At 44.2% G+C, this 27,209-nt stretch overlaps 1 protein-coding gene across 10 annotated transcripts in view; it reads left to right on the forward strand.

Moving 5' to 3' along the window:
• AGAP1 (ArfGAP with GTPase domain, ankyrin repeat and PH domain 1) overlaps positions 1-27,209 on the forward strand; it is a 292,625-nt gene that overhangs the window by 86,568 nt on the left and 178,848 nt on the right. For all 10 annotated transcript variants that reach the window (XM_017829561.1, XM_017829556.1, XM_017829558.1 and 7 more), the window contains 3 exons: positions 6,223-6,308; positions 10,291-10,432; positions 13,941-14,075. In XM_017829561.1, the coding sequence (XP_017685050.1) occupies positions 6,223-6,308; positions 10,291-10,432; positions 13,941-14,075 (363 nt within the window). The remainder of the gene's footprint in view (positions 1-6,222; positions 6,309-10,290; positions 10,433-13,940; positions 14,076-27,209) is intronic.

Below are 27,209 nucleotides of genomic sequence, written 5' to 3' on the forward strand. Positions count from 1 at the left end.
GATGCTCCCGCAGAAACTTGCTTTGGTATCATCCTTCATTTTTCAGAGGAGTCACTTGATGAGGACAGGGTGGTTTTACCTCTGTGTCTGCACTCACAGGACAGTGTTTTTATTCTAATTGGCTTAACACAGTCTGAACTGAGGGCAGGAAGCTTCATAGTGAAAGTAGCACATGCACTGCTCTGCTCCCCTCTCCCTGGAATGAAGGAAATGTAATTGCTCCCAGGCTGGCTCTGGTGTTTTCTCATTTATCTTGGGGGTTAATTAGTCCCTTCCTCTCCCTCTGTTTGAGATATAACATTGGATCTAATCTCAGCCTGTTCACCATGGAATCACAGAATGGGTTGGAAGGGACCTTAAAGCCCATCCAGTCCCACCCCTGCCATGGTCAAGGACACCTTCTACTAGCCCCGGTTGGTCCAAGCCCTGTCCAGCCTGGCCTTGGATGGCCAGAGGATGAAGTTCACTGTACTTTTGGCTTCTCCTTTTGCCACGTTGTTCTTGCAGAGAGAGACTCTGCTGGGGAATTATTCCCTCCCTGCACCCAAATGTCTCTTAACTGTGTGCAATAACGTGGGGTTGGCTGCAATAAATGCTTTCTCCATACTGGCCTGTGAAACACCACGGGGTTTTTGGGGTTTCTGTTTCTTTAGATGCTTGTTGCAGCTGTTTAAGGTTAATGGGAGGCACTGCTGCCTATGTCCTGCCCACTGGCTGGTGTTGAGCCAAGAGTGGGTGGCAGCAGGATGTCACTCTGTCCCTTGTTTCCTGAAGTTGCAGTGCCAGTCAAATGGGTCAGGGCTGCACTGCTCTACCAGTTACATCCTCTGCTGCTTGGAATTGAGACCACAGACCTGTGAAAAATAGCATTCAGCATAACTGCCTCTATTTGTCCTCCGCATGGAACCTCCCACCTCTCCATTTTCCATCTAACCCCTATTAAATGGCATTAAATTTGGCCTCTGATTCTGTGCAGGGCCAGAAGTTGGACTTTCGTGATCCTTGTGGGTCCCTTCCAACTCTGAATATTCTGTGATTCTGTGCAACTCAAGTAGATAATTTCATTTATTTATTTATTTATTAATTTAAAGTATAAGTTGTTTTCCTGAATCCTTAAAAGCTTAAAATTGAGTTGATCTCCTTTGAAATCACCACCAGGTTCTGGGGACTCTCTGGGGGCGGGGGGGCACTGAAAACACGTCAGTGATTATATCTCAAAATTAAGTTGGTAAATGTCATTGCAGCTGCTTCTGAAATTCCAGCAGTAAGCCCTCTTGCCACGGAATTGCGAGGTCGTGTATCAGTGCTTCCATACCAGTTTTTATGTAAAGAAAAGGTTGTCTGTGTGCTGTGATACTGCATCACACATGGTGCCCTGTGGGGGTACCTTGCTGTAACTGGGTATGGCTTCGTACTTCAGGAGACCTATCCATGTATCTCCTAAACTGTATCCTAGACCCACTGGGAGAAGCAGATGGTAGGGTTTGAAGGGCTCGATCTAGGTTGCTTTTGTTGGTTTTTTGTTTTTTTTTTTTACCCAGTTGCTCTCCTGGGAACTCGCTGCAGGGATCTGCTTGCAGATTTAGTCTCACATGAGAGAGTGGTGGTTCCCCAGTCTTTGCACTTCTGTGGTTAAACACTCGACCCAGCTCAACCACATGTAAATTTAGTTTTAATCCTTCTTGTAGGGTTTGAATCCTTGTAGTAATACGCTTTTGGGGGGAAACATTTTTAAAGTAGTTTGTTTGAATAAAAATCTCAGACTAGCAAACTAGAAGGCCACTAGGTTTGAATGGAGGTTTTCTTAACGTGTTTCCCTGAAGAGGAGCCTGATTCTTGGCACTCTTTCTCATCTTCTGAAGAACAAAAAGGGAGAGAGTGTGCATGTGTAAGACAACTGGCTGCTGCTGTCAGAATGCACGTGTCATTGGGAATATGAAATCCAGGCTTTAGAGCTGCTGCAGTCTCACCCCGTCTCGCCCTGCTAGAGCAGACGTTCAGCTGCCACCTGGGTTTGTTTGTGGCCAGCCCCCCGAATTTATCTTCCTCATATGGCCAAATATCTTCATCCCCGTGGCAGTGTGCTTGAGTGGAGAGCCTGGTGAGTGCAGTGGGGCCTGGGGATACGGGATGAAAATCAGCGGCTGCTCCGCTGAGCAATTCCTCAGTGGACCAGCTCCCAGCCAGGCTGTCAGAGCTGGATTAAAGCCTTCAGCCCTGGAATTCCCCATGTAACAGCCAGCTTTTGTAATATACAGCACCTTTGATTACAAATGTGTGCTGTGTTTACAGTTAATATCAATTCTTCCTGGATAATTTTTGCCCTAGTGCTGGTTCTGAGCGCTAACCTAGAGAACGCATGAAAATGAGATTAGGAGGCTTTTGTTGATCCCCCCAGCCCCGTGCTCTGATTTGTGCTGGGGCTTCAGGCCAGGCTGTAAATTGCTGATGCACAGAATTTATTCAGCTTTGTATTGATCAAAGCTGTATATTTATGTGGGGTGTTTTATAGCAGGAATCTGGGCAGACGCACCTGAGAGAGCGGGTGGTTGATGGTGTTCTCAGATGTCCCACTCCTTGTGCTGGTGGCTTTGGGCACAGCAGTGATGTTTGCCACCTGCTGCAAGATTCAGTACACGTTTGTGTGAACAGATGATGTTCTAGCCCTGGAAAATTGGGAATAACGTGCTTTCCTGTGCCTGTGGTGCCCTGGCAGGAGCGGTGCAGGTCCCTGGAGCCGTGCTGCAGGCTGCCTGTGTCCCTGTGACCTCCCAGGTACATCTGCGAGCTGGGAAATCCCCTCATTAAAAAGCTGTGTGTGTAACAACACTGATGGGACTAGAGCAGAGTGAGTGCCTCCCGTGGGAATAGTGCTGTGGGTTTGGAGCTCCTCCTTTAAACTGAGAAGGTCATTTCTTTGTTCTGGGTGTTGCTGGTTCAGGCAGTAATTCGTGGCTCCATCACGCACAGGGATGTTCAGGAGAGCACAGGCCTGTCTTGTAGCCGTGGGAGACGTCCTGACGTATTCACAGGCTGCTGTAGTTCAATATTTGAACTGGCTGATCTCTCTGATTTCCTCTTTCCCTCTGGTGCTTTACAAACTCCAGAAATGTAAGTTTTTAAAAACAATGACCGTGGTGCTGTCCAAACTGAACCATCCCAGAATCACTGCCCTGGCCCTGCTTTGGTTTCCCCAAACCAGTGATGGGTCTCATCAAGGCTCGAGTCAAAGGCAGAGTCAGTTTATTGTTTGCCTTAATCCTGCAGTCACAGATACCTGCAGGGTACAGCCTTGCTCTGTATATTCTTCACTGTTTATGCCTTTGTTTGTGTAAATTCTTGATATTGAGAGAGGTTCTCTCAATCTCTGTCCTGTGCAGCTCCTAATTTTGTGGTGTGCTCATGAAAAGGGCTCCATAATGCTGTAGACACAGAAGTTGTTAGGGATGCATCCTGCTGTGAGCTGAGATTTGCATAAAATGATTCTTACTTGAGGGATGAGTTTGAGTTTGCTGTTACATTTCTGGATCTTCAGATTTGATTTGAAATATTTAGTACAGAATGGAAATGCAGGTCATTCTTTAAAGAGTTTGGTTGGGGGGTATTAAATTTAAACTATTTATCGTGAAATACCTAAACCCAAACAGAAATGGAGGATGTGTGAGGATGTGACTATTCCAGCTAATGAGCATATCCAGCTTTTAAGGATGAAGGAGCCACTTGAGTAGATTTGAACTGACTGTGTGACAGTCCTGGTGAAGTGGGACAGCATGTCAAGACCTGAATTTAATACTGGAAATAACAATATGTTGGGGTTGTGCCGAGCTCCACACACAGTGCTTTGGGGGAAGGCACGGAGCAGGTCCACAAGCCTGGTCATTTAGTGTGGATTCCTGCAGGAAAAGAGCTGTTGGATAACTTTAGACTGTATTTTTTAGACATAGTACCCTTCTCCAAGTTGCTCTCACCACCCAAATCAGTAGTGACCAAGAAAAATAAATCTTAGTGCTCACATTTGATCAGGGCATATACACTTGAATATTTTTCAATTCTCTGCCTAAGTGTTTTATTTCACCTTGTCTGTGCCTTCTCTGAAGATACAGTGAGACTTGCAAGGCATCCTGTTGACCAGGGGAGTTATAAGTTGGCTCTGAACCACATGCAGTTTGTGGTATTTCATAATTATCTGAGTGAACTTTCAGTGCTCAAAAAAAGGAAATAGGAAATGGCAATTAGGCAGAACTTTCACTCTCCAATCACGTCTATACTGCCTTGCCATTGTTACTTACAGCTTTCAAGAGCCTCCCTGGAGGGCTCTATATTAAGTAATTCATCTTGTTTAACACTTCAGTGTGAAGCACGTGCAATTAATTGACAACATATAGAAATAATGGTCTGATTAATAGAGATCCAGTTCCTGAGAGCCGAGACTGGTTTTCCTTTACAAGCTTTACGGTTGATTGTTCTTTTCAAGTTCACTAATGATATATATTTATTTGCCACTGGATCTGCGAAGGCAAAATTGAAATCCAGTTTGTGAGTGAAATGAAAATCTGTATGTAGCTCTCCTGCTCCTGTGCCATTAAACAACCAGAAATGTGATAGTCCTAATTGTTGCATGTTTAGTACAGCTAATAGAGTAATAATGATAGGGTAGCTTTATAAAGAAAAGGTTTTTAAAAAACCCCAAACCCACAAACAGCAACAACAAAAAAACCCCAGCAGAAAACCACAACCACCAGCCCCATTCTTACATCTTTTATTAAACACAAAGTGTGTTTAAAGATGCTTAAATATTGCACAGAGCTGAACTGTGAATTGATCTTGGTTTGAGAGCTGCTGTTGTGGTTGGGCTGGGGAATGGTGGGTTTAAGGCAGTGTGGTGTTCCCCTAAGGCAGCAATTTTTGTGCAAATTGTTGTGTTTGGAGGCTCAGCATTACCCTGTATTTGCTGACTTACTCGCCTACCACATGTTTAAAGGTGGTGTTTTGGTAGTGTGACAAGTTTTAAAGTGTGTGGTTGGGAATTGGGGTTCAAATTAGAAATAATTCCAGTTTAAAAAAAGAGGGATGAAGGAAGAGGTTTAGGGTGTGTTGATAGAAGTGTTTTATCTCAACGTGAACAGCTAGCTGTGAGCTTGGGTCTCGCTAAGCAGGAGGCCTTGGGGACTTTGGGTCTTAGGTGGGGACTTAAGAGTGGGTTTGCTTCCAGGAGAGGAGCCTAAATGCCTCCCAAGTACTTAGGCCACGGTTGCTAATCCTGGCTTAGGCTCGGTCACACCAGCAGCCCTCAATGGGATTTGTCATTTTGAAGGGACACAGCAGAGTGCCCAAAATAGGCTTTTAGCCCCCAAGGAGGCAATTCCAAGCCTGCCCGGGGGTCAGGCCTGGAGTCCCCTGAGCCAGGGGAAGGAGCAGGAGCAGGTGCCTTGGCTTTGGGGTCGGTGCCTCTTTGGTGTTCAAAGCACCCAGTGCTCTGCATCTCTCTGCCCCTGCTCTGCCCTGCAGGGGCAGGGCTGGGATGTGCTTGAAGGCTCCAACTCCACTCTTTATCTGGCTGTGCAGAGCGGGTCTGGGATCCATCCTGAGTCAGCAGCACGACGTTCTCCGTTAGTTTAGCTCATCTCTACAGAGGTACCACCATTGTAGCTTCTTTGTCTAACATGTGTCTGGTATTTTCCCCTAACTGTGGTGTTTGAATATAGAACTCTCATTTCCATAACATCCCATGTGTGCTCTAAGAACTGGGCTTCCCTTGAGGAAATGCTGATCCCCACAGGAAACCGATTTTGGTTATAATAGGCAACATTGTTGGAATACAACTGTCCCATGTTTACCTTTCCTAGAGATACTTTTCTCACTATTATATAAAACAAAGGTGATACATAAGGTGTTCCAACCATATGTATGAAAACCAGGGACACCTGAAGTGGGAGTTATTGTTTGTAATGCAGTCGTTGGCTTTTCTCCACATTATCCTTATTACTTACATATATATATATATATATATATAAATATATCTGTATGTATATATAAAAAAGGCAAGTACATGCCTTACCTTTCTTAAGTAATTCCTGTGTGTGTGCATATAAACTCAGCTTACATTACAGTACTTGGTTAATTGCAAAAGACCTTGAGGACCCCGTTTTTCCACAAGTGAAGCCTTTTTCTGTGGTGCGTGTTGTGCCTTTGCTGTCTCTAACGAGCTGCTTTGTGTGACAGGTGGGAGATTCAAGAAGGAGATAGTAGTTGATGGACAAAGCTACCTGCTGCTGATTAGAGATGAAGGAGGCCCTCCGGAGGCTCAGGTGAGCATCTCTGAGAGCCTTGGCAGCCTGAAGCCTCGCTTTCCCTGCTTTTAAAAACCTTCCTTCAGAAGAACTGGCTTTGCTTTGTTCAGCCCTGGGTCCCTCTCATCCCTCTGCTGGGAAAATTCCTACATCGCCCTCAGGTGAAAAAGATTTTATTCAGAAAATGTTTGGGATTTCAATTAGAGTGCATTAAAGAGTCTGGGTAGAAAATATTTGGTATTACGAGTAAAACTGTGTAAATGAGGATATACAGTTAATGTCTCTTGAAAGCCCAATCCGTGTGTTTCCCCTGGTGACAAAATTGTGTGTTACAGTCAAGTTCTCTTCCGATTTTAAAGCTCTAAATTGTTAAAATATGAAGTAGACATGCACACAGTGACACACATACTTGTGTCCAAATCTTTGCATTCCCTGCTGCTGCCATATTTTGCTGTTTAAGACTCAACTTGGCAAGTTCCAGTTCAGCACCTCTGAGTTCCTGGATTTCTGACTGGGAATTCTGTGTGTGCTGTGTTACCTCCTTCTCTCACAGCAGGTGACACGTCAGGAGTTAATAGAATTACAGAAGGGTTTGGGTTGGAAGGGTCATTAAAGCTCATCCAGTCCCACCCCTGCCATGGTCAAGGACACCTTCTACTAGCCCCAGTTGGTCCAAGCCCTGTCCAGCCTGGCCTTGGATGGCCAGAGGATGAAGTTCACTGTACTTTTGGCTTCTCCTTTTGCCACGTTGTTCTTGCAGANCTTGGCAAGTTCCAGTTCAGCACCTCTGAGTTCCTGGATTTCTGACTGGGAATTCTGTGTGTGCTGTGTTACCTCCTTCTCTCACAGCAGGTGACACGTCAGGAGTTAATAGAATTACAGAAGGGTTTGGGTTGGAAGGGTCATTAAAGCTCATCCAGTCCCACCCCCTGCCATGGGCAGGGACACCTTCCACTAGCCCAGGTTGCTCCAAGCCCTGTCCAACCTGGCCTTGGACACTTCCAGGGATGGACCAGCCACAGCTTGTCTGGGCAACCTGTGCCAGGGCCAAACCACCCTCCTAGGGAAGGATTTCTTCCCACTATCCCATCTTAAATCAACCATTGCTTAAATCTGCACAGACTCAGCATGTCTGCAGGCACCGTCCTTGTCCTGGGCATCTTCCTCCTCCTCCTCCTCCTCCTCCTCTCCTTACCTGGGCACCCACAGAGTTTCCCAAGTGTGTTGGCTGCTGCTGTCCTTGCTTTGCTGGGCTGTTCAGGGATGGATCAGCTTCCAAACAAGCAATAATTGAGCATCAGGAGCAGCTGAAGGGGAGCGGTGCCAGCAGCAGCAGCTCGGGTTTCACTGCACCACTTTAGCTGCAGGAGGGGAAGGTGCCCGGACAAAGGGGAAGAGAAAGGAGGTGGAGGAAATGGAGACGGAGAGAGACATCCTGGAAGGAAGTTAAAAGACAAAAAAATGAGTGTTGCTGGCACATCTGCAGCCCTGTCAGCAGGAGCCTACAAGGAGTGCTCTGTTTGGGGCTGGGAGGGATTTGGCTGAAGCTCCCCACAGCTTCCAGGCCCTGGTGCTTAGAGAACATTCACTCATCTGAAAACATGAATACTGGAGGTGTTAAGGTACACACAGCAATGGGAAATGTTTTTCTGCCCAGAGAACTGGGTTTTCAGAGTTTGTCTCAGCTAAGTGCAGACTAATGAACAGGCACGGGGTGTGCTTTTGGTGAGGTAAACTTGGGGGTTTAATTACTATTGTCTGATGGAAGGTGTCCCTGCCCATGGCAGGGCATGGAACAGGATGAGTTTTAAAGTCCCTTCCAACCCAAACCATTCTGTGGTTCTGTGGCTCAGATTTGTTCTTCAGCAAGTCATAAGGATGGAGGGGTTTAAGGTGTCACCTTAAGTGCTGTTTCACCTTTCAACACATGGGTTTCACAGGTAAATCCCCTTTGGAGTTTTTGGGTATAATCTCAGGTCTTATGTGTATTGAAAGTCTTCAATCATTTTATTAATTCCTGGAATGAAAAGTTCATTTCTGGGTTCATGAATAATTGGGATAGAGTTATGACCTCCTAAGGAGGATAAGTTCATATTATAATAAAAATGTAAGTAGGTAAGTATGTAATAAGGAACTGAACTGTGCTGTTCCTGGCACTGGGCCAGGGAGATTTCCCCAGGTTGCTTCCCCCTTCTTTTTGCCAGGAAGGGACAGAAAACAAACTCCCCTGAAGACTCACTTCGTGGGTCTATGATCTCTGTTTTCTTTGTCTAAGATAAAATTGCTCAAAGATGAAAATAATTCCATTTCCTGTTGTAAAACCCAATTAACATAGTAACCGACCTATAACAGGCTGTTGCATGCTATTTTCTTGAAATGTAAAGTTTTTTTTTAATATAATTTGGTTTTGAGCTTTCCTTGAGCTACCAGCTGTGCTCAAGTCCTCTCTGAGGATGGATTTGTGTTACAGCAGCTGACCTACCCTTATTTCAAGCTATTCCCTGCACAGTGCTGTGGATAAGACATCCAGCATTTCCAGACCTCGTGTATTTCCCAAAATTCCTTGGGTTTTTAGTACCATAGGTCTGATATCGACAAAGATGAAGCTTTATTTCAACATAAAAAGAGAAATAAGAAATTACTGGAAATATTCTGTGTCTGGAGGAACTGCATTGTATAAATCTGTGGATGTTTTAAAATGATCTTCATTAGAAGGCTGCTGCTGCACACTGAGCAAATCATTTAGAAGGATTAGGGAGACTTTAAGGATATTGTAGTTGTAGGGAGGAGTTCTTGGCATGATAGTGCTGAGTCCAATCAGAGAAAACTATTTATAGTGAGACCCAAACCCACAGTAACGCTGCTGTCTCCAGTTCCTCTGGTTACATCTTCTGGGTTGAACAGTTCAGATTTCCCAGTGTGGTGGTTGACCTTATCCTGGCAGTAACTGTGCTGTGTGTCACCAGTCCTGTCTTTACCCTCTGGAACATTGGCTTCCTGACTGTCTTGAAAACCTCAAACCATTTCTGGCTGTTTTTACACCATAATGGTGTTTGGTGTCCATAGTGTCCATACAAGACAGTCCTGAATATGCAGAACCTTTCCCCAGTGAACCTCCTTGCAGCCCTTTCTGTTCAGCATCCCCCCAGTGTCCCTGACACATAGTAATGACACAAAGAGCATGAAAATGCCCATGGCTGAAGCTTCTTTCCATTGCTCTAAATTTGGGTAGGAATGGAGTCACTTAGGCAAAAATAAAGGCAGTGAGGTAAGCTTTACTTCAGTCTTTTCTTGGTGTCCTGTGTGTGTTCACTGTTAAGTTAAATGTCTTTAAACAATCTTATTTCACTTGTGTGAGCTGAAACCTTCCCACTTGCATGGTCACCTGAGGGCACCTTGCCTTGGCCTGTGCACCTGCATGTCTCTTAGCAGGCTGCTGCTGCTCTTCCTCTGAAAGCAGAACGAGGCATTCGGTGCTGTTGGCTCAATGGAGAGTGTAGAGTGAAGGACTGGAAATCTCAAATTACTGGGTTTGGGTACTGGTCAAGATGTGAGAATTCCTAGCAAGGCTCGTCCTGGCAACATGAGCATGCATGCATGGAAATCCCAGGGGGGGAATACCACACTAAGTCAAGTGCCTGGACATAAGTGTTACACATGCACAGGTTTGGAAATCTGGGCCTGCCATGTTTTCTGGGGATCAGACCCAATGTGCACTGATAGTAGTTGAGCTTGTAGAATCAGACCCCAGTGAGGAAGGGATGCTGTTGTGAGTGTGGGGAAAAATTTGGTGCCTCCCAGACCCCCATTCCCTGCAGAGTGAGGACATTCATCATTTTAGAAGCTGATGCCACTTTTAAGGCTTTGGTTATTGTCACTAAGTTTCTCTGCTGTGTATTTCCCACCAAGGAAGGTAAGAATGTTTCTCCTTTTCTTTTTTTCTCTTTTCCCCTCTGTGCTGCTGTTCTCACAGTCTGCCCTCTCTGGTTTCCTCCTGCAGTTTGCCATGTGGGTGGATGCTGTTATCTTTGTCTTCAGCCTGGAGGATGAAGTCAGCTTCCAGACCGTGTACCACTACTACAGCCGGATGGCCAACTATCGCAACACTAGTGAGATCCCCATGGTCCTGGTGGGAACACAGGGTAAGGGCAGGCTTCATTCCCAGGGCTGGTTTTCTGACCACAGGGACTGTTCCAGGCTGGCAAAGCCACGTCCTGTCCTTTCGCCTTTGCAGCAGGGCCGGGGCGTTGTGAGGACTGGTTTGAGGTGGGAGACAAAAGTCCTGGCTGCACTCTGGGAGAGGGGGTGTGGGGCTCCAGCAGGGATGAAAGAGGGGGGATATGGAAGGAATTCTTCCCTGGGAGGGTGGGGAGGCCCTGGCACAGGTTGCCCAGAGAAGCTGTGGTTGCCCCTGGATCCCTGGAAGTGTCCAAGGCCAGGTTGGACGGGGCTTGGAGCAACCTGGGCTGGTGGAAGGTGTCCCTGCCCATGGCAGGGGGTGGAATGGGATGAGCTTTGAGGTCCCTTCCAACCCAAGCTATTCCAGGATGTTATGACTTACAAGGAGATTTTTAAATAGTATTTTCAGTGCTTGCTGGTCACGGTGGTTTTCTTGCTTGGCAGGGACATGCTCACGTTGAATTTGGGCAGGTGCATCAGTTGTGTAAAGAAGGTCTGAAGTCCAGTTTCCATGTGCTTGGCAGTCCAGAAGTGTTCAACACCTTGCCATTGCTAAGAGGCAAACGGATCAGGGGTGGAAAACCTCCAGCAGCACGTTGGGAAGCAGAACTGATCCATGTCCCCATGCAGTGCCTCCAGGAGGCCTCTGTGTATCAAACAGAAATGCAGTTTTTTGCCACCTGAGACAGGCCCCCCCCAGTTTTTCCAAAATTCCTTCTGGAGCAGCAGCTAATCACAGCTGTCCTACAGGGAAATGTGGCAAGGGAATGGTACTTACAATCTTTCAATGTCTTTGGCATTTGAGTTGTCTTTTGGATATTCCCTGCCTTGCTTTGCCAGTGCATCCCTTATTATTTCACCAGTTTCCCATGCCATGGTTTGCTGGGTGGAGTAGACACACGAGAGTTGAGGCTGCTCTGCTCCTGGCCATGTAGATCACAGAACCGTGGAATCATTGGGGTTGGAAAAGCCCACTAAGATCATTGAGTCCAGCCATTAACCCTGCACTGCCAAGGCCACCACTAACCTGTGTCCCCAGGTGCCACATCCACATGTTTTCTGAACACCTCCAGGGTTGGTGACTCCACCACCTCCCTGGGCAGCCTTTGCCAGGGATTGACAACCCTTTTGGTGAAGAGATTTTTCCTAATATCCCACCTGAACCTCCCCTGGCACAGCCTGAGGCAGTTTCCTCTCATCCTGTCGGTTGGGAGCAGAGCCTGAGCCCCACCTGCCTCCACCCAGCTCCCTCAGCTGCTCCTCACTCCTTTTGAGTTCCTTCCCACTGGATCTGGATCTCTTTCCAAGTCTATCACTAGGTTACTGTGCTGTGTTAGAGGGAGAACACAAGTGTCAGGAGTTGTTCTGGTAGGTTCAGTTTTGGCCATCTTCCTCTTTGGTCTGTGCCAGTTGGTTTGGTTGTGTGGAAGCTTTTTGCTGCTTTCTCAGCCTGTTTTTTGTCAGCCCTGTGGTCAGAGAGCACTTTGCGTCGCTCTGCCTCCCGCGGAGCGGTGACAGCCTGGAAGGAGCAATCACAACCCAGCTGCAGGGTGGAAACAGATGATGAGAAGTGAAAGGGGAAGTAGGGACACAAAAAGCCTTAGGACAGCAGAACCCACACCAAAAAGCAGAAAGGAGCTGCTTGGAAGGGCCGCGCTGTCGGCGTGGAGCTGGAGCTGGAAAGGCGAAGGGGAAATGTTTCTCTGAGCTGTTTTCCTTTGTGCCCTGCTGACTCTTTGGGCTATGGTTTCCCATCTCCTTCCCGTTATTATCAGGAAGGAATTTGGTTTTTTTCAAAGTTCGCTTTCTGTTGCAGCACTGATGCAAAGGGGATTTTTAAAAATGTGGCTAAAGATGGAAATACTGCTAATTCTGAGAGCAAGCATCAGGACAAAAATACAGCTTTTTGGCTGTACTTGACAGTCAAACAGTGCAGTGCAATGCAACATATGAAATACATAAATACACCTGTTAAAAATACATTTGAAATATACTTATTTGATATCACAGAGTTACAGAATGGTTTGGGTTGGAGGGGGTCTTAAAGATAATCTCATCCCAACCCCCTGCCATGGGCAGGGACACCTTCCACTATCCCAGATTGCTCCAAGCCCCCTCCAGCTTGGACTCCTTGGTTTTGACTGGTATTCTTGAAATGAGACATGAGATGAAATCTCTTCCAAATGCTGGCACTTGCCTGATGCTTTCAGATGTTCTCCCCTGACTTCTGAAGCCAGCTCAGTGCCACAGCCTGACCAGAACAACAAGGCAAACTTTTCCAAGCCCTGGTGTTCCTTATCAATTCCATTCTGGTTAAATGTTGTCAGCGCCCTCTGCTGAAAAAAAAAAGTGTCTGTTACTTTTCCAAATAACTGCTTTATTTGTGTTCAGTGGATCTGATGAGAAGGTAATGATAACATCAGCTGAAGGAGGGTCCTGTCATGCCCAGGGCTGAGCTGCAAATCCAGCCTTGCTATAGGCACTGACTTCATGCTTAGGAGCAGAGTTTTAGGACAGCTTTTTGGGCAGCTGTAAATGCTGAAATTGGTGCCTGTCATAGAATCCCAGAATAGTTTGGGTTGGCAAGACCTTAAAGCCCATCTTATTCCACCCCCTGCCATGGGCAGGGACACCTTCCACTAGCCCAGGTTGGTCCAAGCCCTGTCCATCCTGGCCTTGGACACTTCCAGGGATGGGGCAACTTCAATAGCTGTATCTGTTTTTATTTTAATTATAATACATCGGCACATTTTTAATTGCCTCTCCTGAAAATGTTCTATTTCTTAAAAGCACATCATGTTTTGTGCTTCAAACACTAGTTACTTGTTAGGAACTGATACTTACAGGAGGCCTGAAAATCATTTGACATGTTTGTAGTAATCACCCACTTGTTTTGCTAGGTACATTTTACATCAGATCTCATGTTATTTCCTGTGACTGTGTATTTTTTTGCAACCGCTGACCTAAATATATGTATTTAAGGTAAACAAAAAGCATTGGAGGTTTTTCCCCTGGTTTTTGGAATCAGCGTGCTGGTGATTTTAGTAAGGAGGTGTAACATTAGTGATGTGAACCTCTGGCATCTCTAAAAATTCTGAAATTCTCATGGTTTGTACTTAAATTGGTTGTTTGGGGTGCTGGTCATTAAAAGAGGAAACAGCCTCATGCTGTGCCAGGGGAGGTTTAGATTGGACATTAGGAGAAATTTCTTCATGGAAGGGGTTGTAAAGCATTGGAAGGGGCTCCCCAGAGCAGTAGTGGAGTCACTGTCCCTGGAAGTGTTCCAAAGGCATGTGAGTGTGGCACTTGGGGGACATGGTTTAGTGGTGAACACGGTGGTGGTGCTGGGCTGATGGTTGGACTTGATGAACTTAAAGGTCTTTTCCAACCTTAACGATTCTGTGACTCCGACTGACAAGATGATGTTTTCAGATGATATTTAATCCCTGTTTTTCCCTGCTGTTGCTGCAGATGCCATAAGCTCCACTAACCCCCGGGTCATCGATGATGCCAGAGCCAGGAAGTTGTCAAATGACCTCAAGAGATGCACCTACTACGAGACCTGTGCCACGTACGGGCTCAACGTGGAGAGAGTCTTCCATGACGGTACACGAGACCTTTTTCACCCAGTATATCACTCAGTCTTTAAATAACCACCTGTGTCTGATAGCTCAGGTATTGCCCTGTTTGCCAAGCATTCATTAATGTTTAAATGCTTATTTTTAGGGCCTTTGTTACATTATCTGGAGTGGAAGGCTCCTCGTGCTGAGCACAGCACACTGACGCTGATGTTTTCCCTACCAGCACCTTTAGTCTTAAGCATCTATTTTTAACTTTTATTTAATTTTCAGTTTTCTCTGGCACTTGCTTTATTTTAACAAAGTTTTCTTTGATTTGATTTAGTGCTTGTGGAGAAGCTCTTTGTGCAGAGTAGTTGATAATTAAATTGTATGTTTGAATACCATGGTATTCATGGAGTGTTAGAAGTTGAGAGGTGGATAGTTGGCTTTGAACTGATGAGAAGGTAGATTGGAAATTGGGAAGAAATCCTTCCCTGGGAGGGTGGGGAGGCCCTGGCACAGGTTGCCCAGAGAAGCTGTGGCTGCCCCTGAATCCCTGGAAGTGTCCAAGGGCAGGTTGGACGGGGCTTGGAGCAACCTGGGCTAGTGGGATGTGGTGGTATGAGATGAGCTTTGAGGTCCCTTCCAACCCAAACTATGCTTTATTTATCATGTGATTCCATGAGAGCCTTGTGCGGGGGCTTTGATGATCCTTGTGGGCCCCTCCCAACTCAGGGTGTTGTGTGATTCCCTGATCCTCAGGTTGGAGCGTGGCTGCATGAGATGGGCTCTGTGCCCCCTCTAGTGGAATTTCCACCAGGAGGCTTTGCCGGCTTTCCTTCTCACTGCTCGTCTGGTGGCTGAACGTGTCAGCCCCTCATCACAGCAGTTTGGCTGTGCCTGAAAACCTTCTTAATTAAGTGTAAATGTTTCTCAGAGCTCCTTAGTTCTGTGGGTTGGTTTGGTGTCAGCTGTTCATTGCAGATTCCTGCGCTGTCTGGGGTTGTGTGAGGCACTTTCCCCTCAGCATCCAGCAGAGGTGTGTACAAAGGCCTCTCAAATAGAAAGGCAAAAATTTCATATTGTTACATGGAATAAAAAGGCAAAACATCCTACTGTCTGCGTGGGGGGAAATAGCAAATCATTGTAATTTTTGCATGGGAAAAAAAAAAGCAAAACATCCTGATTTTACATGGAAAATTCTGATGTGCACTGCAGTAGTTTAATTCCAAATAAGATGTTTTTACTTGTCCTTTTGATCAGATTTCAAGCTGCATCTTTGTGCTTTGCTCCCTGTTTTCTCTTGAACTAGTTGGAAAAATTACTGTTTTCACTGCCTAGATTTTCTGTATTGATTAGGAGTTTCCAACAGCCATTAGGGGTTTTTGTTGTTAGCACATTTATTTTGGAGTGCTAGCTATAGTTAGATTTTTAATTACATATTCCAAGTCGTGGTGTTTGTGGCTCTTTCTGCTGTCTGCTCCTCTTTTTTTTTTTTCTTTTCTCAGAGACCTTTTGAGAGAAGTCTCTTGGCACAAAGCTAGTGGGATAAACTTGTAAGCTTCCAGGGGGCTTATTTGTCTCTCTGCTAAATTTAGTAGCAAGTAGAAAGAATTGACAGAGCTCATGTGTTTAAGAAATATCAAGGTTTTGTTTTACCTACGTGGCAGGCAACCAACTCTTTAATATTGGCCAACTAATAGGATTAGAAATGCTTCTGTATAAATGGGTTACACTTGCCAGACATGTCTGGGACCGGATCCAATTCCTGAGAATTTTTGCTGGTTATTTCAGCAGCAAACAAAGCAACTTCTTAACCCCATTAAATGAGGGGGTGTGAATGAGCAGTGCAAGCTGCTAATAGGGAGCACTTGATTAAATGACACTTGGTTTGTGGAACTTCAGAGTTGAGCAGCCTGGTCTAGTGGAAGGTGTCCCTGCCTGTGGCAGGGGGTGGAATGGGATGAACTTTGAGGTCCTTCCAAACCACTCTGTGGTTCTGTGATGTGACCTGAAAAAAACCCTTCTTGATGTAAATATTGTCAATGAACTAGGAAAAGAAGGGACAATGGGAGGGGGGCTAGGCCAAGTAGGGGTCTTCACATAGTGTGTTCTTAAGCAGTTCCTGTTATTTTGAGGAAACTGTAAGTTGGGGCTAGAGCCTTCCTGAATTATCTGTGTTTTTCAGCAAGCTTGGGGGGGGGGGGTACAGGCAATTAATGCATTTCATTAATAGCTGAATGGATAAGACAGGTGGGGGTTTTTTACTGTGTAACTCAGGAAAAAGAGATGTTAACAACTTAGTAGCTGTTTGCAAGACATGGAGCTACTACACCTATTAGGATGTCTTCTGTGTATTGAAATTATGTTTAGACTTTTCTCCCAGCTGGATAGGATTTAGGTGTAGGATTTAATCAGTGTTTATTGTACTCCAGGGTAGGTGATGCTTGGTGATTATATCCTCCAGGTGTTTCTTTGGGAGGTCTGTGAGGGTACTTCAGTATGTTGCCCAAGGTCCCTCAGCTTTTGGTGGCTTGTAACTTTGTGGAACACTTCAGTTCCTTTGAATTTTTACAGTAAGGATGCAATAGGTAGGTGGGGTTTGGTTTAGTCACATTACCTTTAGTGCTCTTATTTTGCACTCGGTGACTCCCATTTGATGTTTTTAAATCAAGTTGAACTCTGTGCAGTGTTTTCTATCACCTCTGATTTACGACAGAATTTATGTTCTGAGTGCACACTGTTCTTCTTCCCCATTCTGTTTTTCAGGAGCCCTGAGTTGGTAAATCTGACACTGACTGTGAATTGCCTTTGTCCAAACCCCTGTTACCAACCCAGAGGCTTTCCTTTAGCACACAGTTAGTGGACTGTGACACCAGTTCCTAGTTTAGGCTGTTTTACAAGCTTTTTCTAAAATGTAGGTTCTTTTCCTGTTTGTGCTGGTCCTTGCTGTGATGCAGACCTACCTTTCGAAGGATGGAATTGGAAATGGCATTGAAGGGCCTTTTACTCCTTTGTTGCACACACGTTAGAAATTAAAATACTAATTTTTCCCCTGCAAGCAGCCACTGAACTGTTCGTGGTCGTCTGTTATGATTCTTGTCTTTATAACTCACTTCCTATTTTCCCCACAGCAGAGTGGTAAAATAATTTAACTTGAATGATTATTGTTAGCATGAAAACGCTACTTTATTCTTGAGTTAAATCCAAATAAATCGTTCCCAACGCTCCATTACAGCTGATAAGTTCAGTATTGATTGTAGCAGAGACAGAATCATAGAATCACTTGGATTGGAAAAGACCTCCAAGATCGTAGAGTCCAGTGAATGCTGCTGAAGTGAAACAGGATTTTGCCCATTTTAGAGGGTGTTTCAGCCTTGTCCCACTTGGGTCTAAGATACTGTTGGAATTTGCAGCTGCATGAGCAGGTCCTGAATTTCAGGCTGAAATGAAAAAGAAAAATTCCAGGTTCCAGGGAATTAGTGTGGTAACATGCCCAGGCACGGAAGAGAATAAATTCTTATTTAGTTTGTGGTGTTTGGAGTTGTTGAACGGGGAAAATGTGTTTAAAAAAGAAGATAAATGCCAATAAGATCTGTTTTTCTTCAGATTTCCCAATTAAGAATTAGTGGATTTTTTTCCCCCTGCTTATCAGAACGGATTTTATCAATGCCATTGGAAATGATTATTTTAATATTTCTTGTCAGCACAGTATTGTAATGACTGTGTACTGCCCCAGGATGCCTTTTTAATGATTTTAGCCTTCTTGAATTAGCTTGATGTACCATTAATGCATGAGAATTGCTTTTATTTCTGTTCATCATGTATCCAATAATTACTCATCCCTCCCTGCTTCACGTTCAGATTTTCTCTGACCCATTTAACTGTGTGCTCTGTGATTCTCTGACTTCACAGAGAAGCAGACCTTCAAACATTTAGAGGATAAAATTTTACCATCAGCATGGCTTGGCATTGGGGGGTGTGAAACAAAAGGGTTTGGGTCTAACTTTGATTCAGAGTTGAGTCCAGCCAAGGAAGTTTTACTTTGTATGGCTGGTTGTAACACACAGATTTTGAAATAAAACTGCCCAAAATAGCAATAAAATAGTGAATATTGAGGCAGGAGTTGCAGGTGTGTGATGGCAGCTGCCTCACAATGCCGTTAGCTCTGGTGCTGTGCTACTCTCATTATTTTTGGATGCTTTACTTGCAAATTAACTAAGTTTTTTAAGGAATGTTCTGCTCTGTGTAAAAATTTACCAGCAATATTTTATTTCCAAGTGCAAATAACATTTCTAATGTGGTGGTGAGCAAAGGTGTCTGAAAGGGGAACCTTGAGGTACCGATTCTCCATTACGGGATGGGAGCTGACAAATGGATCCTGGTACAGCCAGAGCGCAGGGAAGGGCTGTCACTTGCCATCAGCATCATCAAGTCAGCTTTTATAGATGTGTTTTCATTAGGAAATGTTAATCAGCCTAATGGGAAGCAAATAAAGTCTCGGTCCATCCTGACAGCTGTTTTGGGAAGAGGCAACATTCACTCAGGCCCTGGATGTGGCCTGGGGGATTCTCCGCTCGGCGGGCGGGAGGCTGTGGCTGAGGGGAACCCCAGTGAGGGGCAGAGCTGGGGAGAACCTCCTTTGGCTCCAGGAATTCCTTGGATTTGGGTTTGGTACAGCATCTGGAGTGATGTGCCGGGGCTCAGGGCTGGGCTGGAGCAGCTGCTGACACAGGGACAGCCTCCGTGTGGCAAAACCACCGGGAAAACACCAGCTGGGGTGCTGGAGTCCAAACAGTTGTGTTTTCCTCTTCTGTGGTTTGTTTATTGTTTGTTTGGGGTTTTTTTTAGTAAGAAAGAGACAGGGGGGATGTAGTTTTTCCGCTGGGTGTTGAGGCTTAGCCGGGAACCACAAGCGCTGGGCCCGCGTTCGGTTCGAGCCCCCGCTGGTTTTAAGCCCCGGTTTTAAGCCCCGGTTCAATTCGAGGCCCCGTGGGCGCCTAAAGGAGCATTGGAATTTAACGTTAATTCCAATTCACGTTGGAATTTGGATCCCGGGAGCGGCCGCCAGGGAGCGCCGGAGTCCCGGCGTGACCGACCCGGAGCATTCCAACACTTCACTGGTGAAATACATGCTGGAAAGATCCCGACGGGAATATGGAAACGCACCCACCCGACCCGCCTTGTTCTGTGCCGTCTGCTGCTGTGTGGGTGTTTTGTCCTGAGCCTACTCCAGCGGGAAACTTCGCCCTGCCTGCAACTCTTTGTGCCATTAATAAATGAGATGATTTAGTTTGGAAACAAGAATCTCGCTCCAGCGGCTTTTTCAGCAGTTTTTGTTCGCCCAGATTTACCTCCCCACACGTGCTGGTTTCCAGTCCCCCTCTCGGCTCCGTACCCGTAAATGACACGTTCACCAGCTCTGGTGTCATCAGTCAGGCTACACGTGGTCATAGGAAGGCTTTGTGTTAATTAGCAGGTGAAATTATTCGATATCTGAAATTTATGTAATGCAGAAGGGCATTAAAGGGGCTTTAAAAACTGAGCAGTGCCTGGAGAAGCAGGAGCATGAAGAAGCCTTCATTCATCCCTGGCCTGCAAAATGAATCCAGATCCTTGGATTTATGTTTTCTGATTGACTAACTGAATGTCACACTTTGTCCATTAGCGTTTAAGATGTTTTTCTGTTGTCCCTGGGGACTTTCAAGGTCTCAGTGTGTTTTCCCTCGTGCTTGGCAGCTGTTTGATGTTAAAGCCATGTTTTTGGTGGGACTCGCATAGACTTCACCTTTTTGCCAGTTTTTGTGAAAATTGTAGCTACTTAATAGGCTTTGGGGACTTTTTAGACTTCTGCTGCTCCATCAGGTTTCTCCAACCCTGCACCCAGATTCAGAAGCATGTGGAAGAAAGAAAAGAAAGAGATCTTCCAATGACTTGTCTGCATCTGTTTTTCTCATTCTTGGAATTAATGGTGGGATGAGGAGCTATAGTCCAATGTGTGGCATTTAAGAAGGGCTGTAATTAGCACAGAGGAGTTAAATGATGTAATACTAATAAAAGTTCCAGAGAGGTTTAGTTTTTAGCTGTGGTGTGTCATTGACTAGGTGACTTGTAGGAAACAGTAACCTCTGCAGAACGTTTCATGTGACTTTTAAATTTTATAGGGGTAATTTTATGAGACTTCCTTTAAGTCTTAATATTAAGTGTATGCAGTAAGGCACATTATTGAAACCTGGAGCAGAGTGGGTGACAGCTGTTAAATTTTTTGAAGAGTACAATAATTGCAAGACCAAATTCAACATACAGATTCTTCAGTAAAAGGAAACAAGAACATTGATACATCTCATCTAAATGTGAAAGAGTTAAGGTTTCCTGTATGATTTCTGATGATTCAGAATCGGTCCAGTTTGTATTCTTTAATACAAACTATAATTGAAACTCCAGGGCAGGAAACACAATGGTTGTTTGGGGGTCAGTTGTTGGGGTTTTTTTGATAATAGACCTGAGAGGGAGAGGCAGAATCAGTGTATTTGATAGGCTCATGTCTGTTGTGTTTGAGAGCTAAAACGTTAAAAGCACATTCATGGGGTGCCTGGCAAGCAAGTAGGAATTGTTTTCCATTAACAACAGAAACAGAAGTGAAAACTTCTGGAAGAAGGAGAAAGTCTAAAAATTCCTTGTTGTTTTAGATCTCTGCCTTTTCTCCAGCTGGTGTGAACTTGGACATTTTGTTTCTGATGTGTTCTGCCTCACCTACCCAGCACCGTGATTACAATGTGAATCTGGTTATTGTCCCACCATATGAATTTGTCCTTCATCATGTGATAAATGCCTGTTGATCATGTATGTGTCAGTCAGGTCTGTGTTGCTCCTGTAGATGAAATTTTAGTTCTGTGTGCTGGTGTGGACCAGTCTTGGATTGTCTTGCATGTGCAGAGCCTTATTCTCAGCAGGGAAAACAGGAGAAGCAGAATAGAAATAAGTCATAAATAAGTGTTGTCGCGCTGTAGTTCCCGGAGGAGCTGGTGACAGATGCTGAAAAGAGCAGTGACAATTTCTGCAGCTCTTTTGGAGCCAAGTGACCTGAACAGCAAACTGATGGCCCAGTGAGTGACACGGGAACAGCACGGCTGCCAGCAGGGCTGGGGCGGGGGGGGGGGGGGTGTGGCCAAGTGGGAGGATTTAAAAATAAATAAAATTAAATACTACTCGGTGGGGGTAGCTCTTAGCTCGAGGATTCTTTTAGCAACTGCAAAAGCAGGGCTAATAATACCAGCTGTGCTAGAACTGAGCACAGAGTTAGGTAAGGGCCAAAAAGGGCTTCAGCAGAGCAGGAGCTCCTCAAAGTGCCAGCTTATGTTTGCTTTATTACAGCAACAGCCTTTTCCTTCTTTGCATCTGTTTTGTCCCTAAGCAGTCTGTCTGACCTGTGGCTCATGTGCTGCTTTTTAGGGGGGAGTTCTGCCTTGCCAACAGGTCTCTATCGCTCTTCTGGTTTGATCACTTAATCTGACTTTTTTTTTTCCTTAATTTTTTAACTGACAGGTCTTAGAGCATGTTCACACCTCATCTGCTGCCTTAGACTGTGTTCTGTGCAGCTTCCCCAGCGAGGTCTCACATGCAGAGGGCAGCGTGAAATGTCTAAAGCTTGAGTTCTTTAATTATCCTCAATACATTGGTGATGGGCTTTAACTGTCCTTTGTGGATTTCACTTCAGATTTGTTAGCAGAAAATGACTTTGCTGGTTTAATATTGGTGAATGAAAGATTAAGGGCTAACACGGAAGGTGTTTTGTCTGAAGACAGACACAGGGGAAAATGCCCTTTCTGTAACTTCAGTCTGTTCTGGGTGTGTTTAGGAACATTTATTGAAGAGAAGATCGTGCTTTTTCCCCCTTATAATAAAGAAATGCTTTTGTCTGAGCTATCAAACACTTAAAACTGGTGTAACAAACATAATCCTTTTGTAACCTTCTCTGTTGTGTAAGAAACCCATTTCCAACATCAAAGTTGATTATTAGCATAACTGGCTCTTCAGAAGCCGTTTCCAAATGCATTGCAAATCGTTCCCTTCCAGCTAATCCGTATGCAAATGGCACTGGGCCGTTTGCCTGGCCGGGATTAGTGTTGTGTATCCTCGGGTAAAAGCCTCCTGGATGGATGGGGGCGGTGTCTGGAGTAAGGCAGGAGTGAGTGTTGGCTTGTGTCTTCGAAATTCCTACACCAGAGAACTTCCAGCGCTGCCACCCTTTGGAATATGTGGGTTTTTTTCTTCCTCATTCTCTGTAAAGTAGAGATTCTTTAATTATGTATAATTGACGTTTGAAGTGGAGGTTTGATCTGATGTGGTTGTTGCCGGTGGTAAGTCCCTGGTTGCAGAAGGCAACTCATGCTCATTAAAGCTGGAACTTTTGCCTTTTCCCTCTTAGAAGAAAGCATTTTATCAGTCCTGTCACGTGATTTTCATCAAAAGTCAATGCAAAGTGATTTTTTTTCTGTAAACTACTGATTCCAGTTTTTAGAGCTGGTGGGATTGGCCTTGTTGTTGGCCAGTCTTAAACAGTGACTCCCTTAATGAGCAACTTCACTTGGTGCCAATCATTAAGGCTGGGCAACTCCACCAGTTTGGGGTATTTTGAGGTGCTGATTAGGGGATATAAACTGTATCTGGATGCAGTTTTGGGCTGGGATAGCTGTTGGCATTGGGCATCCCAAATCTTTTGCTGGGAATGAAAATATTCCTTGAACATATGGAAGCTCGTTTTCCTGGTTTTATATGGTTTCTTTAATGCTGCCTGGTGCTTTGGGACAGCACAGTCTTTAAAGCAGGTTGTTGTTCCCAGCTCTTTCCTGGGATGTGGCTAAGTTGTTTCCTGTTGTTTGGATTTTTTCCTCTTGATTTTTTTTTTCTGCTGATTTATAGCCCTTGACTGAAGGTTTCCTGTAACTTCCAAAACTTGGAATTAGATTTTTGATGCAATCTTAACACAGATAGAAACAGAAAGCAGGTTTTTTAGAGCATGTTTCAGTCATCTGTGTCAAGTGCATTCCCTCAGGAACCTCCGTGCAGTGCTGGTTTATCACCTGTGGGAACTTTAATTCAGGATAAAGAATTATTATAAAGCTAAGACTAGAATGTGAATGGTTTTGTTAATAAATATTGGGGGGGGGTTATTTCAGGATAAAGCACCCAAGATGCTGCTGTGTCAGGTACCTTCTGCGGTGTCTCATCTTTTGAAGAGGCTGAAAGTGGCTTTTGGAGTAAAAAAACCCCAATTTTAAATGTAGGCAAAGGTTTGTTTTTCTTCAAGCTCCGTTTGCACTTAATGAAGGGCCGTTATTGACAGATGCAGAAGAAATATTTTTTTCCATAGAAAATTGGATTTTGGGCATAAAACTTGTTAATGTTAATAAAGACAGGTCATTACTGGTTTCAAGTCAGATATGCAAACTCCACGAGATGGAGTGCACTGGTGGCACTGCTGTTGGTGCTACTTTTGTGTGAAAAAAGCCCGTGTGAGGAGTAAATCAGCTGAGTTTAGCACATGTACAATGGGCTGGCTCCCATCATTTATACCCCTCCTGATGGCTGATGTGCTCGCTTGTGTCTTAGGCGGCGTAATTTACAGGCTCCAGGAAAGGTATGTTTAGATTTAAGCTGTGCAATAGTGTAACTAATGAGAAATATAGGAAATTTATAGCACTCGATGATTGATTGGCTAAGTACCTAGACATTAATTGAAATCTGAGGACTCCCAGCTGTCTTTCAGTTAAAAAAAGAAGGAAAAAATAAAGTCTTTTCGGGCAAGCGAAACTATTGCTTCACAGTATTTTGGAAGTACTTTCCATGTTCATGGAGAATGTGGTTGGAATGAAAAGGTGGGAGGAAAGGTTCTTAGGGTTTTTTGGGTAACTAGAGTGTATCCCCTAATCACCTGCAGGCACAGGTTGAGCTGCACCTATGGCAGTATCACTTGGCTCCTTGTTCTGCAATCTCGGTGTGGCTTCCGTTGCCTTTCCCTGGGATTTTGGCCCCAGTTCCAGATGGAAACTTGGCTGTAGTCAGCACTTTGTGCTGATTTCTCCTGTCCCTGTTTAGCAGAGAGGCACTCAGGCCTAACTGTTGTGTGACAGATGATCTGGATCGATCCTTGCCATTAATCTCTCTGCTAACGATGCAGTTGAACTGGTCATCCCCACGGAGAGCGCACAACTTCCTCCTCTGCTGCCACTCTGTAAATGCACCATTCTGGCTGAAGCTCAGTCTTGTGAAAATGTCTAAATTTTCCCATTAAGTGCTTAAAAAGTAATAAAACTAAAGCCATTAGCCTTCACTCGTCAGATCTGTATCAAGAGAAATATTCTTGGGCGCAATAAATCTGATCAAGTGTTCGACATTTATATCATTTGACTTCATTCTCTGGAAATGGACCTTTGAAGGTAAATTGCATTAAGTAGGGCAGTTTAAATTTTTAATACAATCTTATTGTAACTGTTAGCAAATGATTAAAGTGCAAAGGGGGGGCTTATGTGTTTTGGGAGATTTATGGGAAATGCTGTATGATGCTCCTGCTCCGGCAGGGAACTGCTTTTGTGACAGCTGGATGTGCAGAAACCCTCAAAAACCGAAGGATTTGGCCTTTAGTGACATAGGAGATGGCTTCCTGTCTGCTGTTGGATTGTGGAGTGTGTTTTTGGAGTGGGGTTTATTCCACCTGCAAGTGAAGCAGAGCTCTCGGTAACACAAAGCTTAACTTTTTTTAACAGGTATTTGTGTGTCTGAGAGGTGGATTTTAATGGCTCAGTGGACAACGAGCTCATGGGTTCAGGTGATTGATTTAATCTCATTTAGATCCTTGGTGGTTTGTCTTTCTTTAAACTACCAGAACATTCTATATCTTGATTTTGATGGTGAACAGTGTATCTAAGTTGTGCTTCAGAAGCAGTGATGTACTTGTGCACCTTTTGGATGTTGCTGTAGTAAACCTGGTTTCTCTCTGTGGGTTTTTTGGTGGAGAATATTTACATCTTGGGGAATAATATCCATATATCAAGTCGGGAAAGTGATATTTGTTCAAGTTCTATAGTGAATATAATGGTTTTTTGAGGTATTCCAGGAGTCAGGTTAAAAGGGACAGAGCTGTCAGGGGTTTCTCTGGTCCTCTGATATGCCCAGAAGTTTTCTAATGAAAGCATGGATAGCCCCTCTACACGTAAATCTACAGTTTGGAGCAATGTTATCATGCTTGAGTCACACACTGGCAGGGACAGTGTGATGGTTGGAAAACGGGAAGAAAATAACAGTTTAGGGGTTGCATTACAGCAACTCTGCCTGTGTGAAGTTTAGTGTTAAAAACATGGGAAGAGAAGAGAACCAAGTTTTTAACAGGAGAGTTAAATTAATCCATGGATTATTTCAAATAGAAACAACTGGCTGAAAATGGATTTGAAACAGTGTGGTGACCATTGACTCTACACTGTGCTTTCCATCCTCTGTGAAAGGGGTGCCAAATCCTGCCCCAAAAGCAACTTGTTTGTAAGTAAGGCAAGTTTGGCTGGTGTTTCAGGGCTGCTGCAGTACTTACATGTATAATTACTATTTTCAAGGTACTGTTTTCATTCTGCCACGCTGGGCACAGGGCCCTTGTTTTGGGACTGGCTCTGCTTGGGTGATCTCGAGGTGCAGTTGCCCTTCTGGCTTCAGAGACTTTGAGTTATTAGGCAACAATTTTAAGTAATTTTGGTAGAGTTGTTTTGGGGTTTTTTTTGATCATTGATTATTCTGGATTTTTGGTGGACTTTTTCTTCCAGAAGAGTTAAAAGAACCATGTGAATGAGGCACGAGTTAAGTTGAATTAGATTCAGTAAATGTGCATAAGTTTTATTTCTTTCTAGAAGGATGGATAAACCTGAGATTCAGTGATATAATCAGCAGCTCTCTGTCATTTTGTGTCCTTGTCTCCATGCTCACTGGATGTGCCTGAATCTTTAGAAAGCAGAGATGTTCTTTATAAAAGCAGTAGTGTGATAGCGTGCACCACAAATAGGCTTTCCATGAAGGTAGTCCAGAGTGTTGAGTGTGAAATTACTTGCCAAGGTGGTGAAATCCTTAAGCATTGTATCATTTTGTGTTACTTAAATCTGTGTTTTGAGCCGGTTAATAAATGATTCTGTGTTTTGACATAGAATTCAATACATACAATGACATTATCCTGAAGAATTTTATTCTTAAAGGATGGTTAAAAACCCAGTTGTTTCCTTTAGGGTCATTTTGTAAAAGACAATCATTGCATTGGAATATTTTCAATTTGATTTTCTTTTTCCTCTTTTTTTTCATCTTTTTTTTTTCCTTTGTGTTTAAAATCATACCTTTGTGTGGGATATAACAGGATTTATGACTTGATTCTATCCTAATGGAAAGATCATGAGAATTTCGTGATGTACTGGTGAGGTAAATCCACGTGCAGAAGTCTTTTCCTGCGTTAGACAGTGTTCGCCTTGTAAATCCTTGAGCCATATTCTTGTACTTGCAACACAGTTCAAGTAGTGAAGAAAACATAGATTTGGTTTTTTTTAATTTCTTCAGATGCTTTCCAGTGGATTTATTGGCATATTTGCTTACCTAGTCTTGGAAGACAGTGATTTGCATCAGTTAGGAGTAAGTGATGTGCAGTGTTAATCATAGTTACCTGTGGAGGGAAAAATATATGTTGGCATTGATTAAAGATATTTAATACTGGGTCTTATTTATAGCTGTATTTTCATTTCTGATAAAACAAGAAAAGTTATTTCACAGAGCCAGAGCTGAAATGTGTATTTTGTGAAGGATCACACCCCCTCCCCCCAAAATAGCAGTAAGGTGTAGTTTTAAAATTATTTTTGAGACGATTTGTATTCAAGTCTTCTAGAAACATGAACACTGAACTAGCCCATTGTAGCTGAACTTGATTGTGAACAGTGGTGATCATGAAACAGTATTTTTTGGTATAAAATTCATGTGTTCGTACATATATTTCTTCTTTACTTGTATTATGAAGTGGCCTAATAGTTCTTGGAAATAATCTCTGCCTGAGGGGTTGGAAATTGGGTTTAGCTGTATACCTAGGAGTCCTGGCAGTTTTTTTCATCTCAAAATTAGCACGAGTAGGCTCGACTCTGTCCCATCCTGAGGGGGCCTGTTC

Source organism: Lepidothrix coronata, unplaced genomic scaffold (assembly GCF_001604755.1).
Source record: "Lepidothrix coronata isolate B3197 unplaced genomic scaffold, Lepidothrix_coronata-1.0 Scaffold165, whole genome shotgun sequence".
Classification (NCBI taxonomy): Eukaryota; Metazoa; Chordata; class Aves; order Passeriformes; family Pipridae; genus Lepidothrix; species Lepidothrix coronata.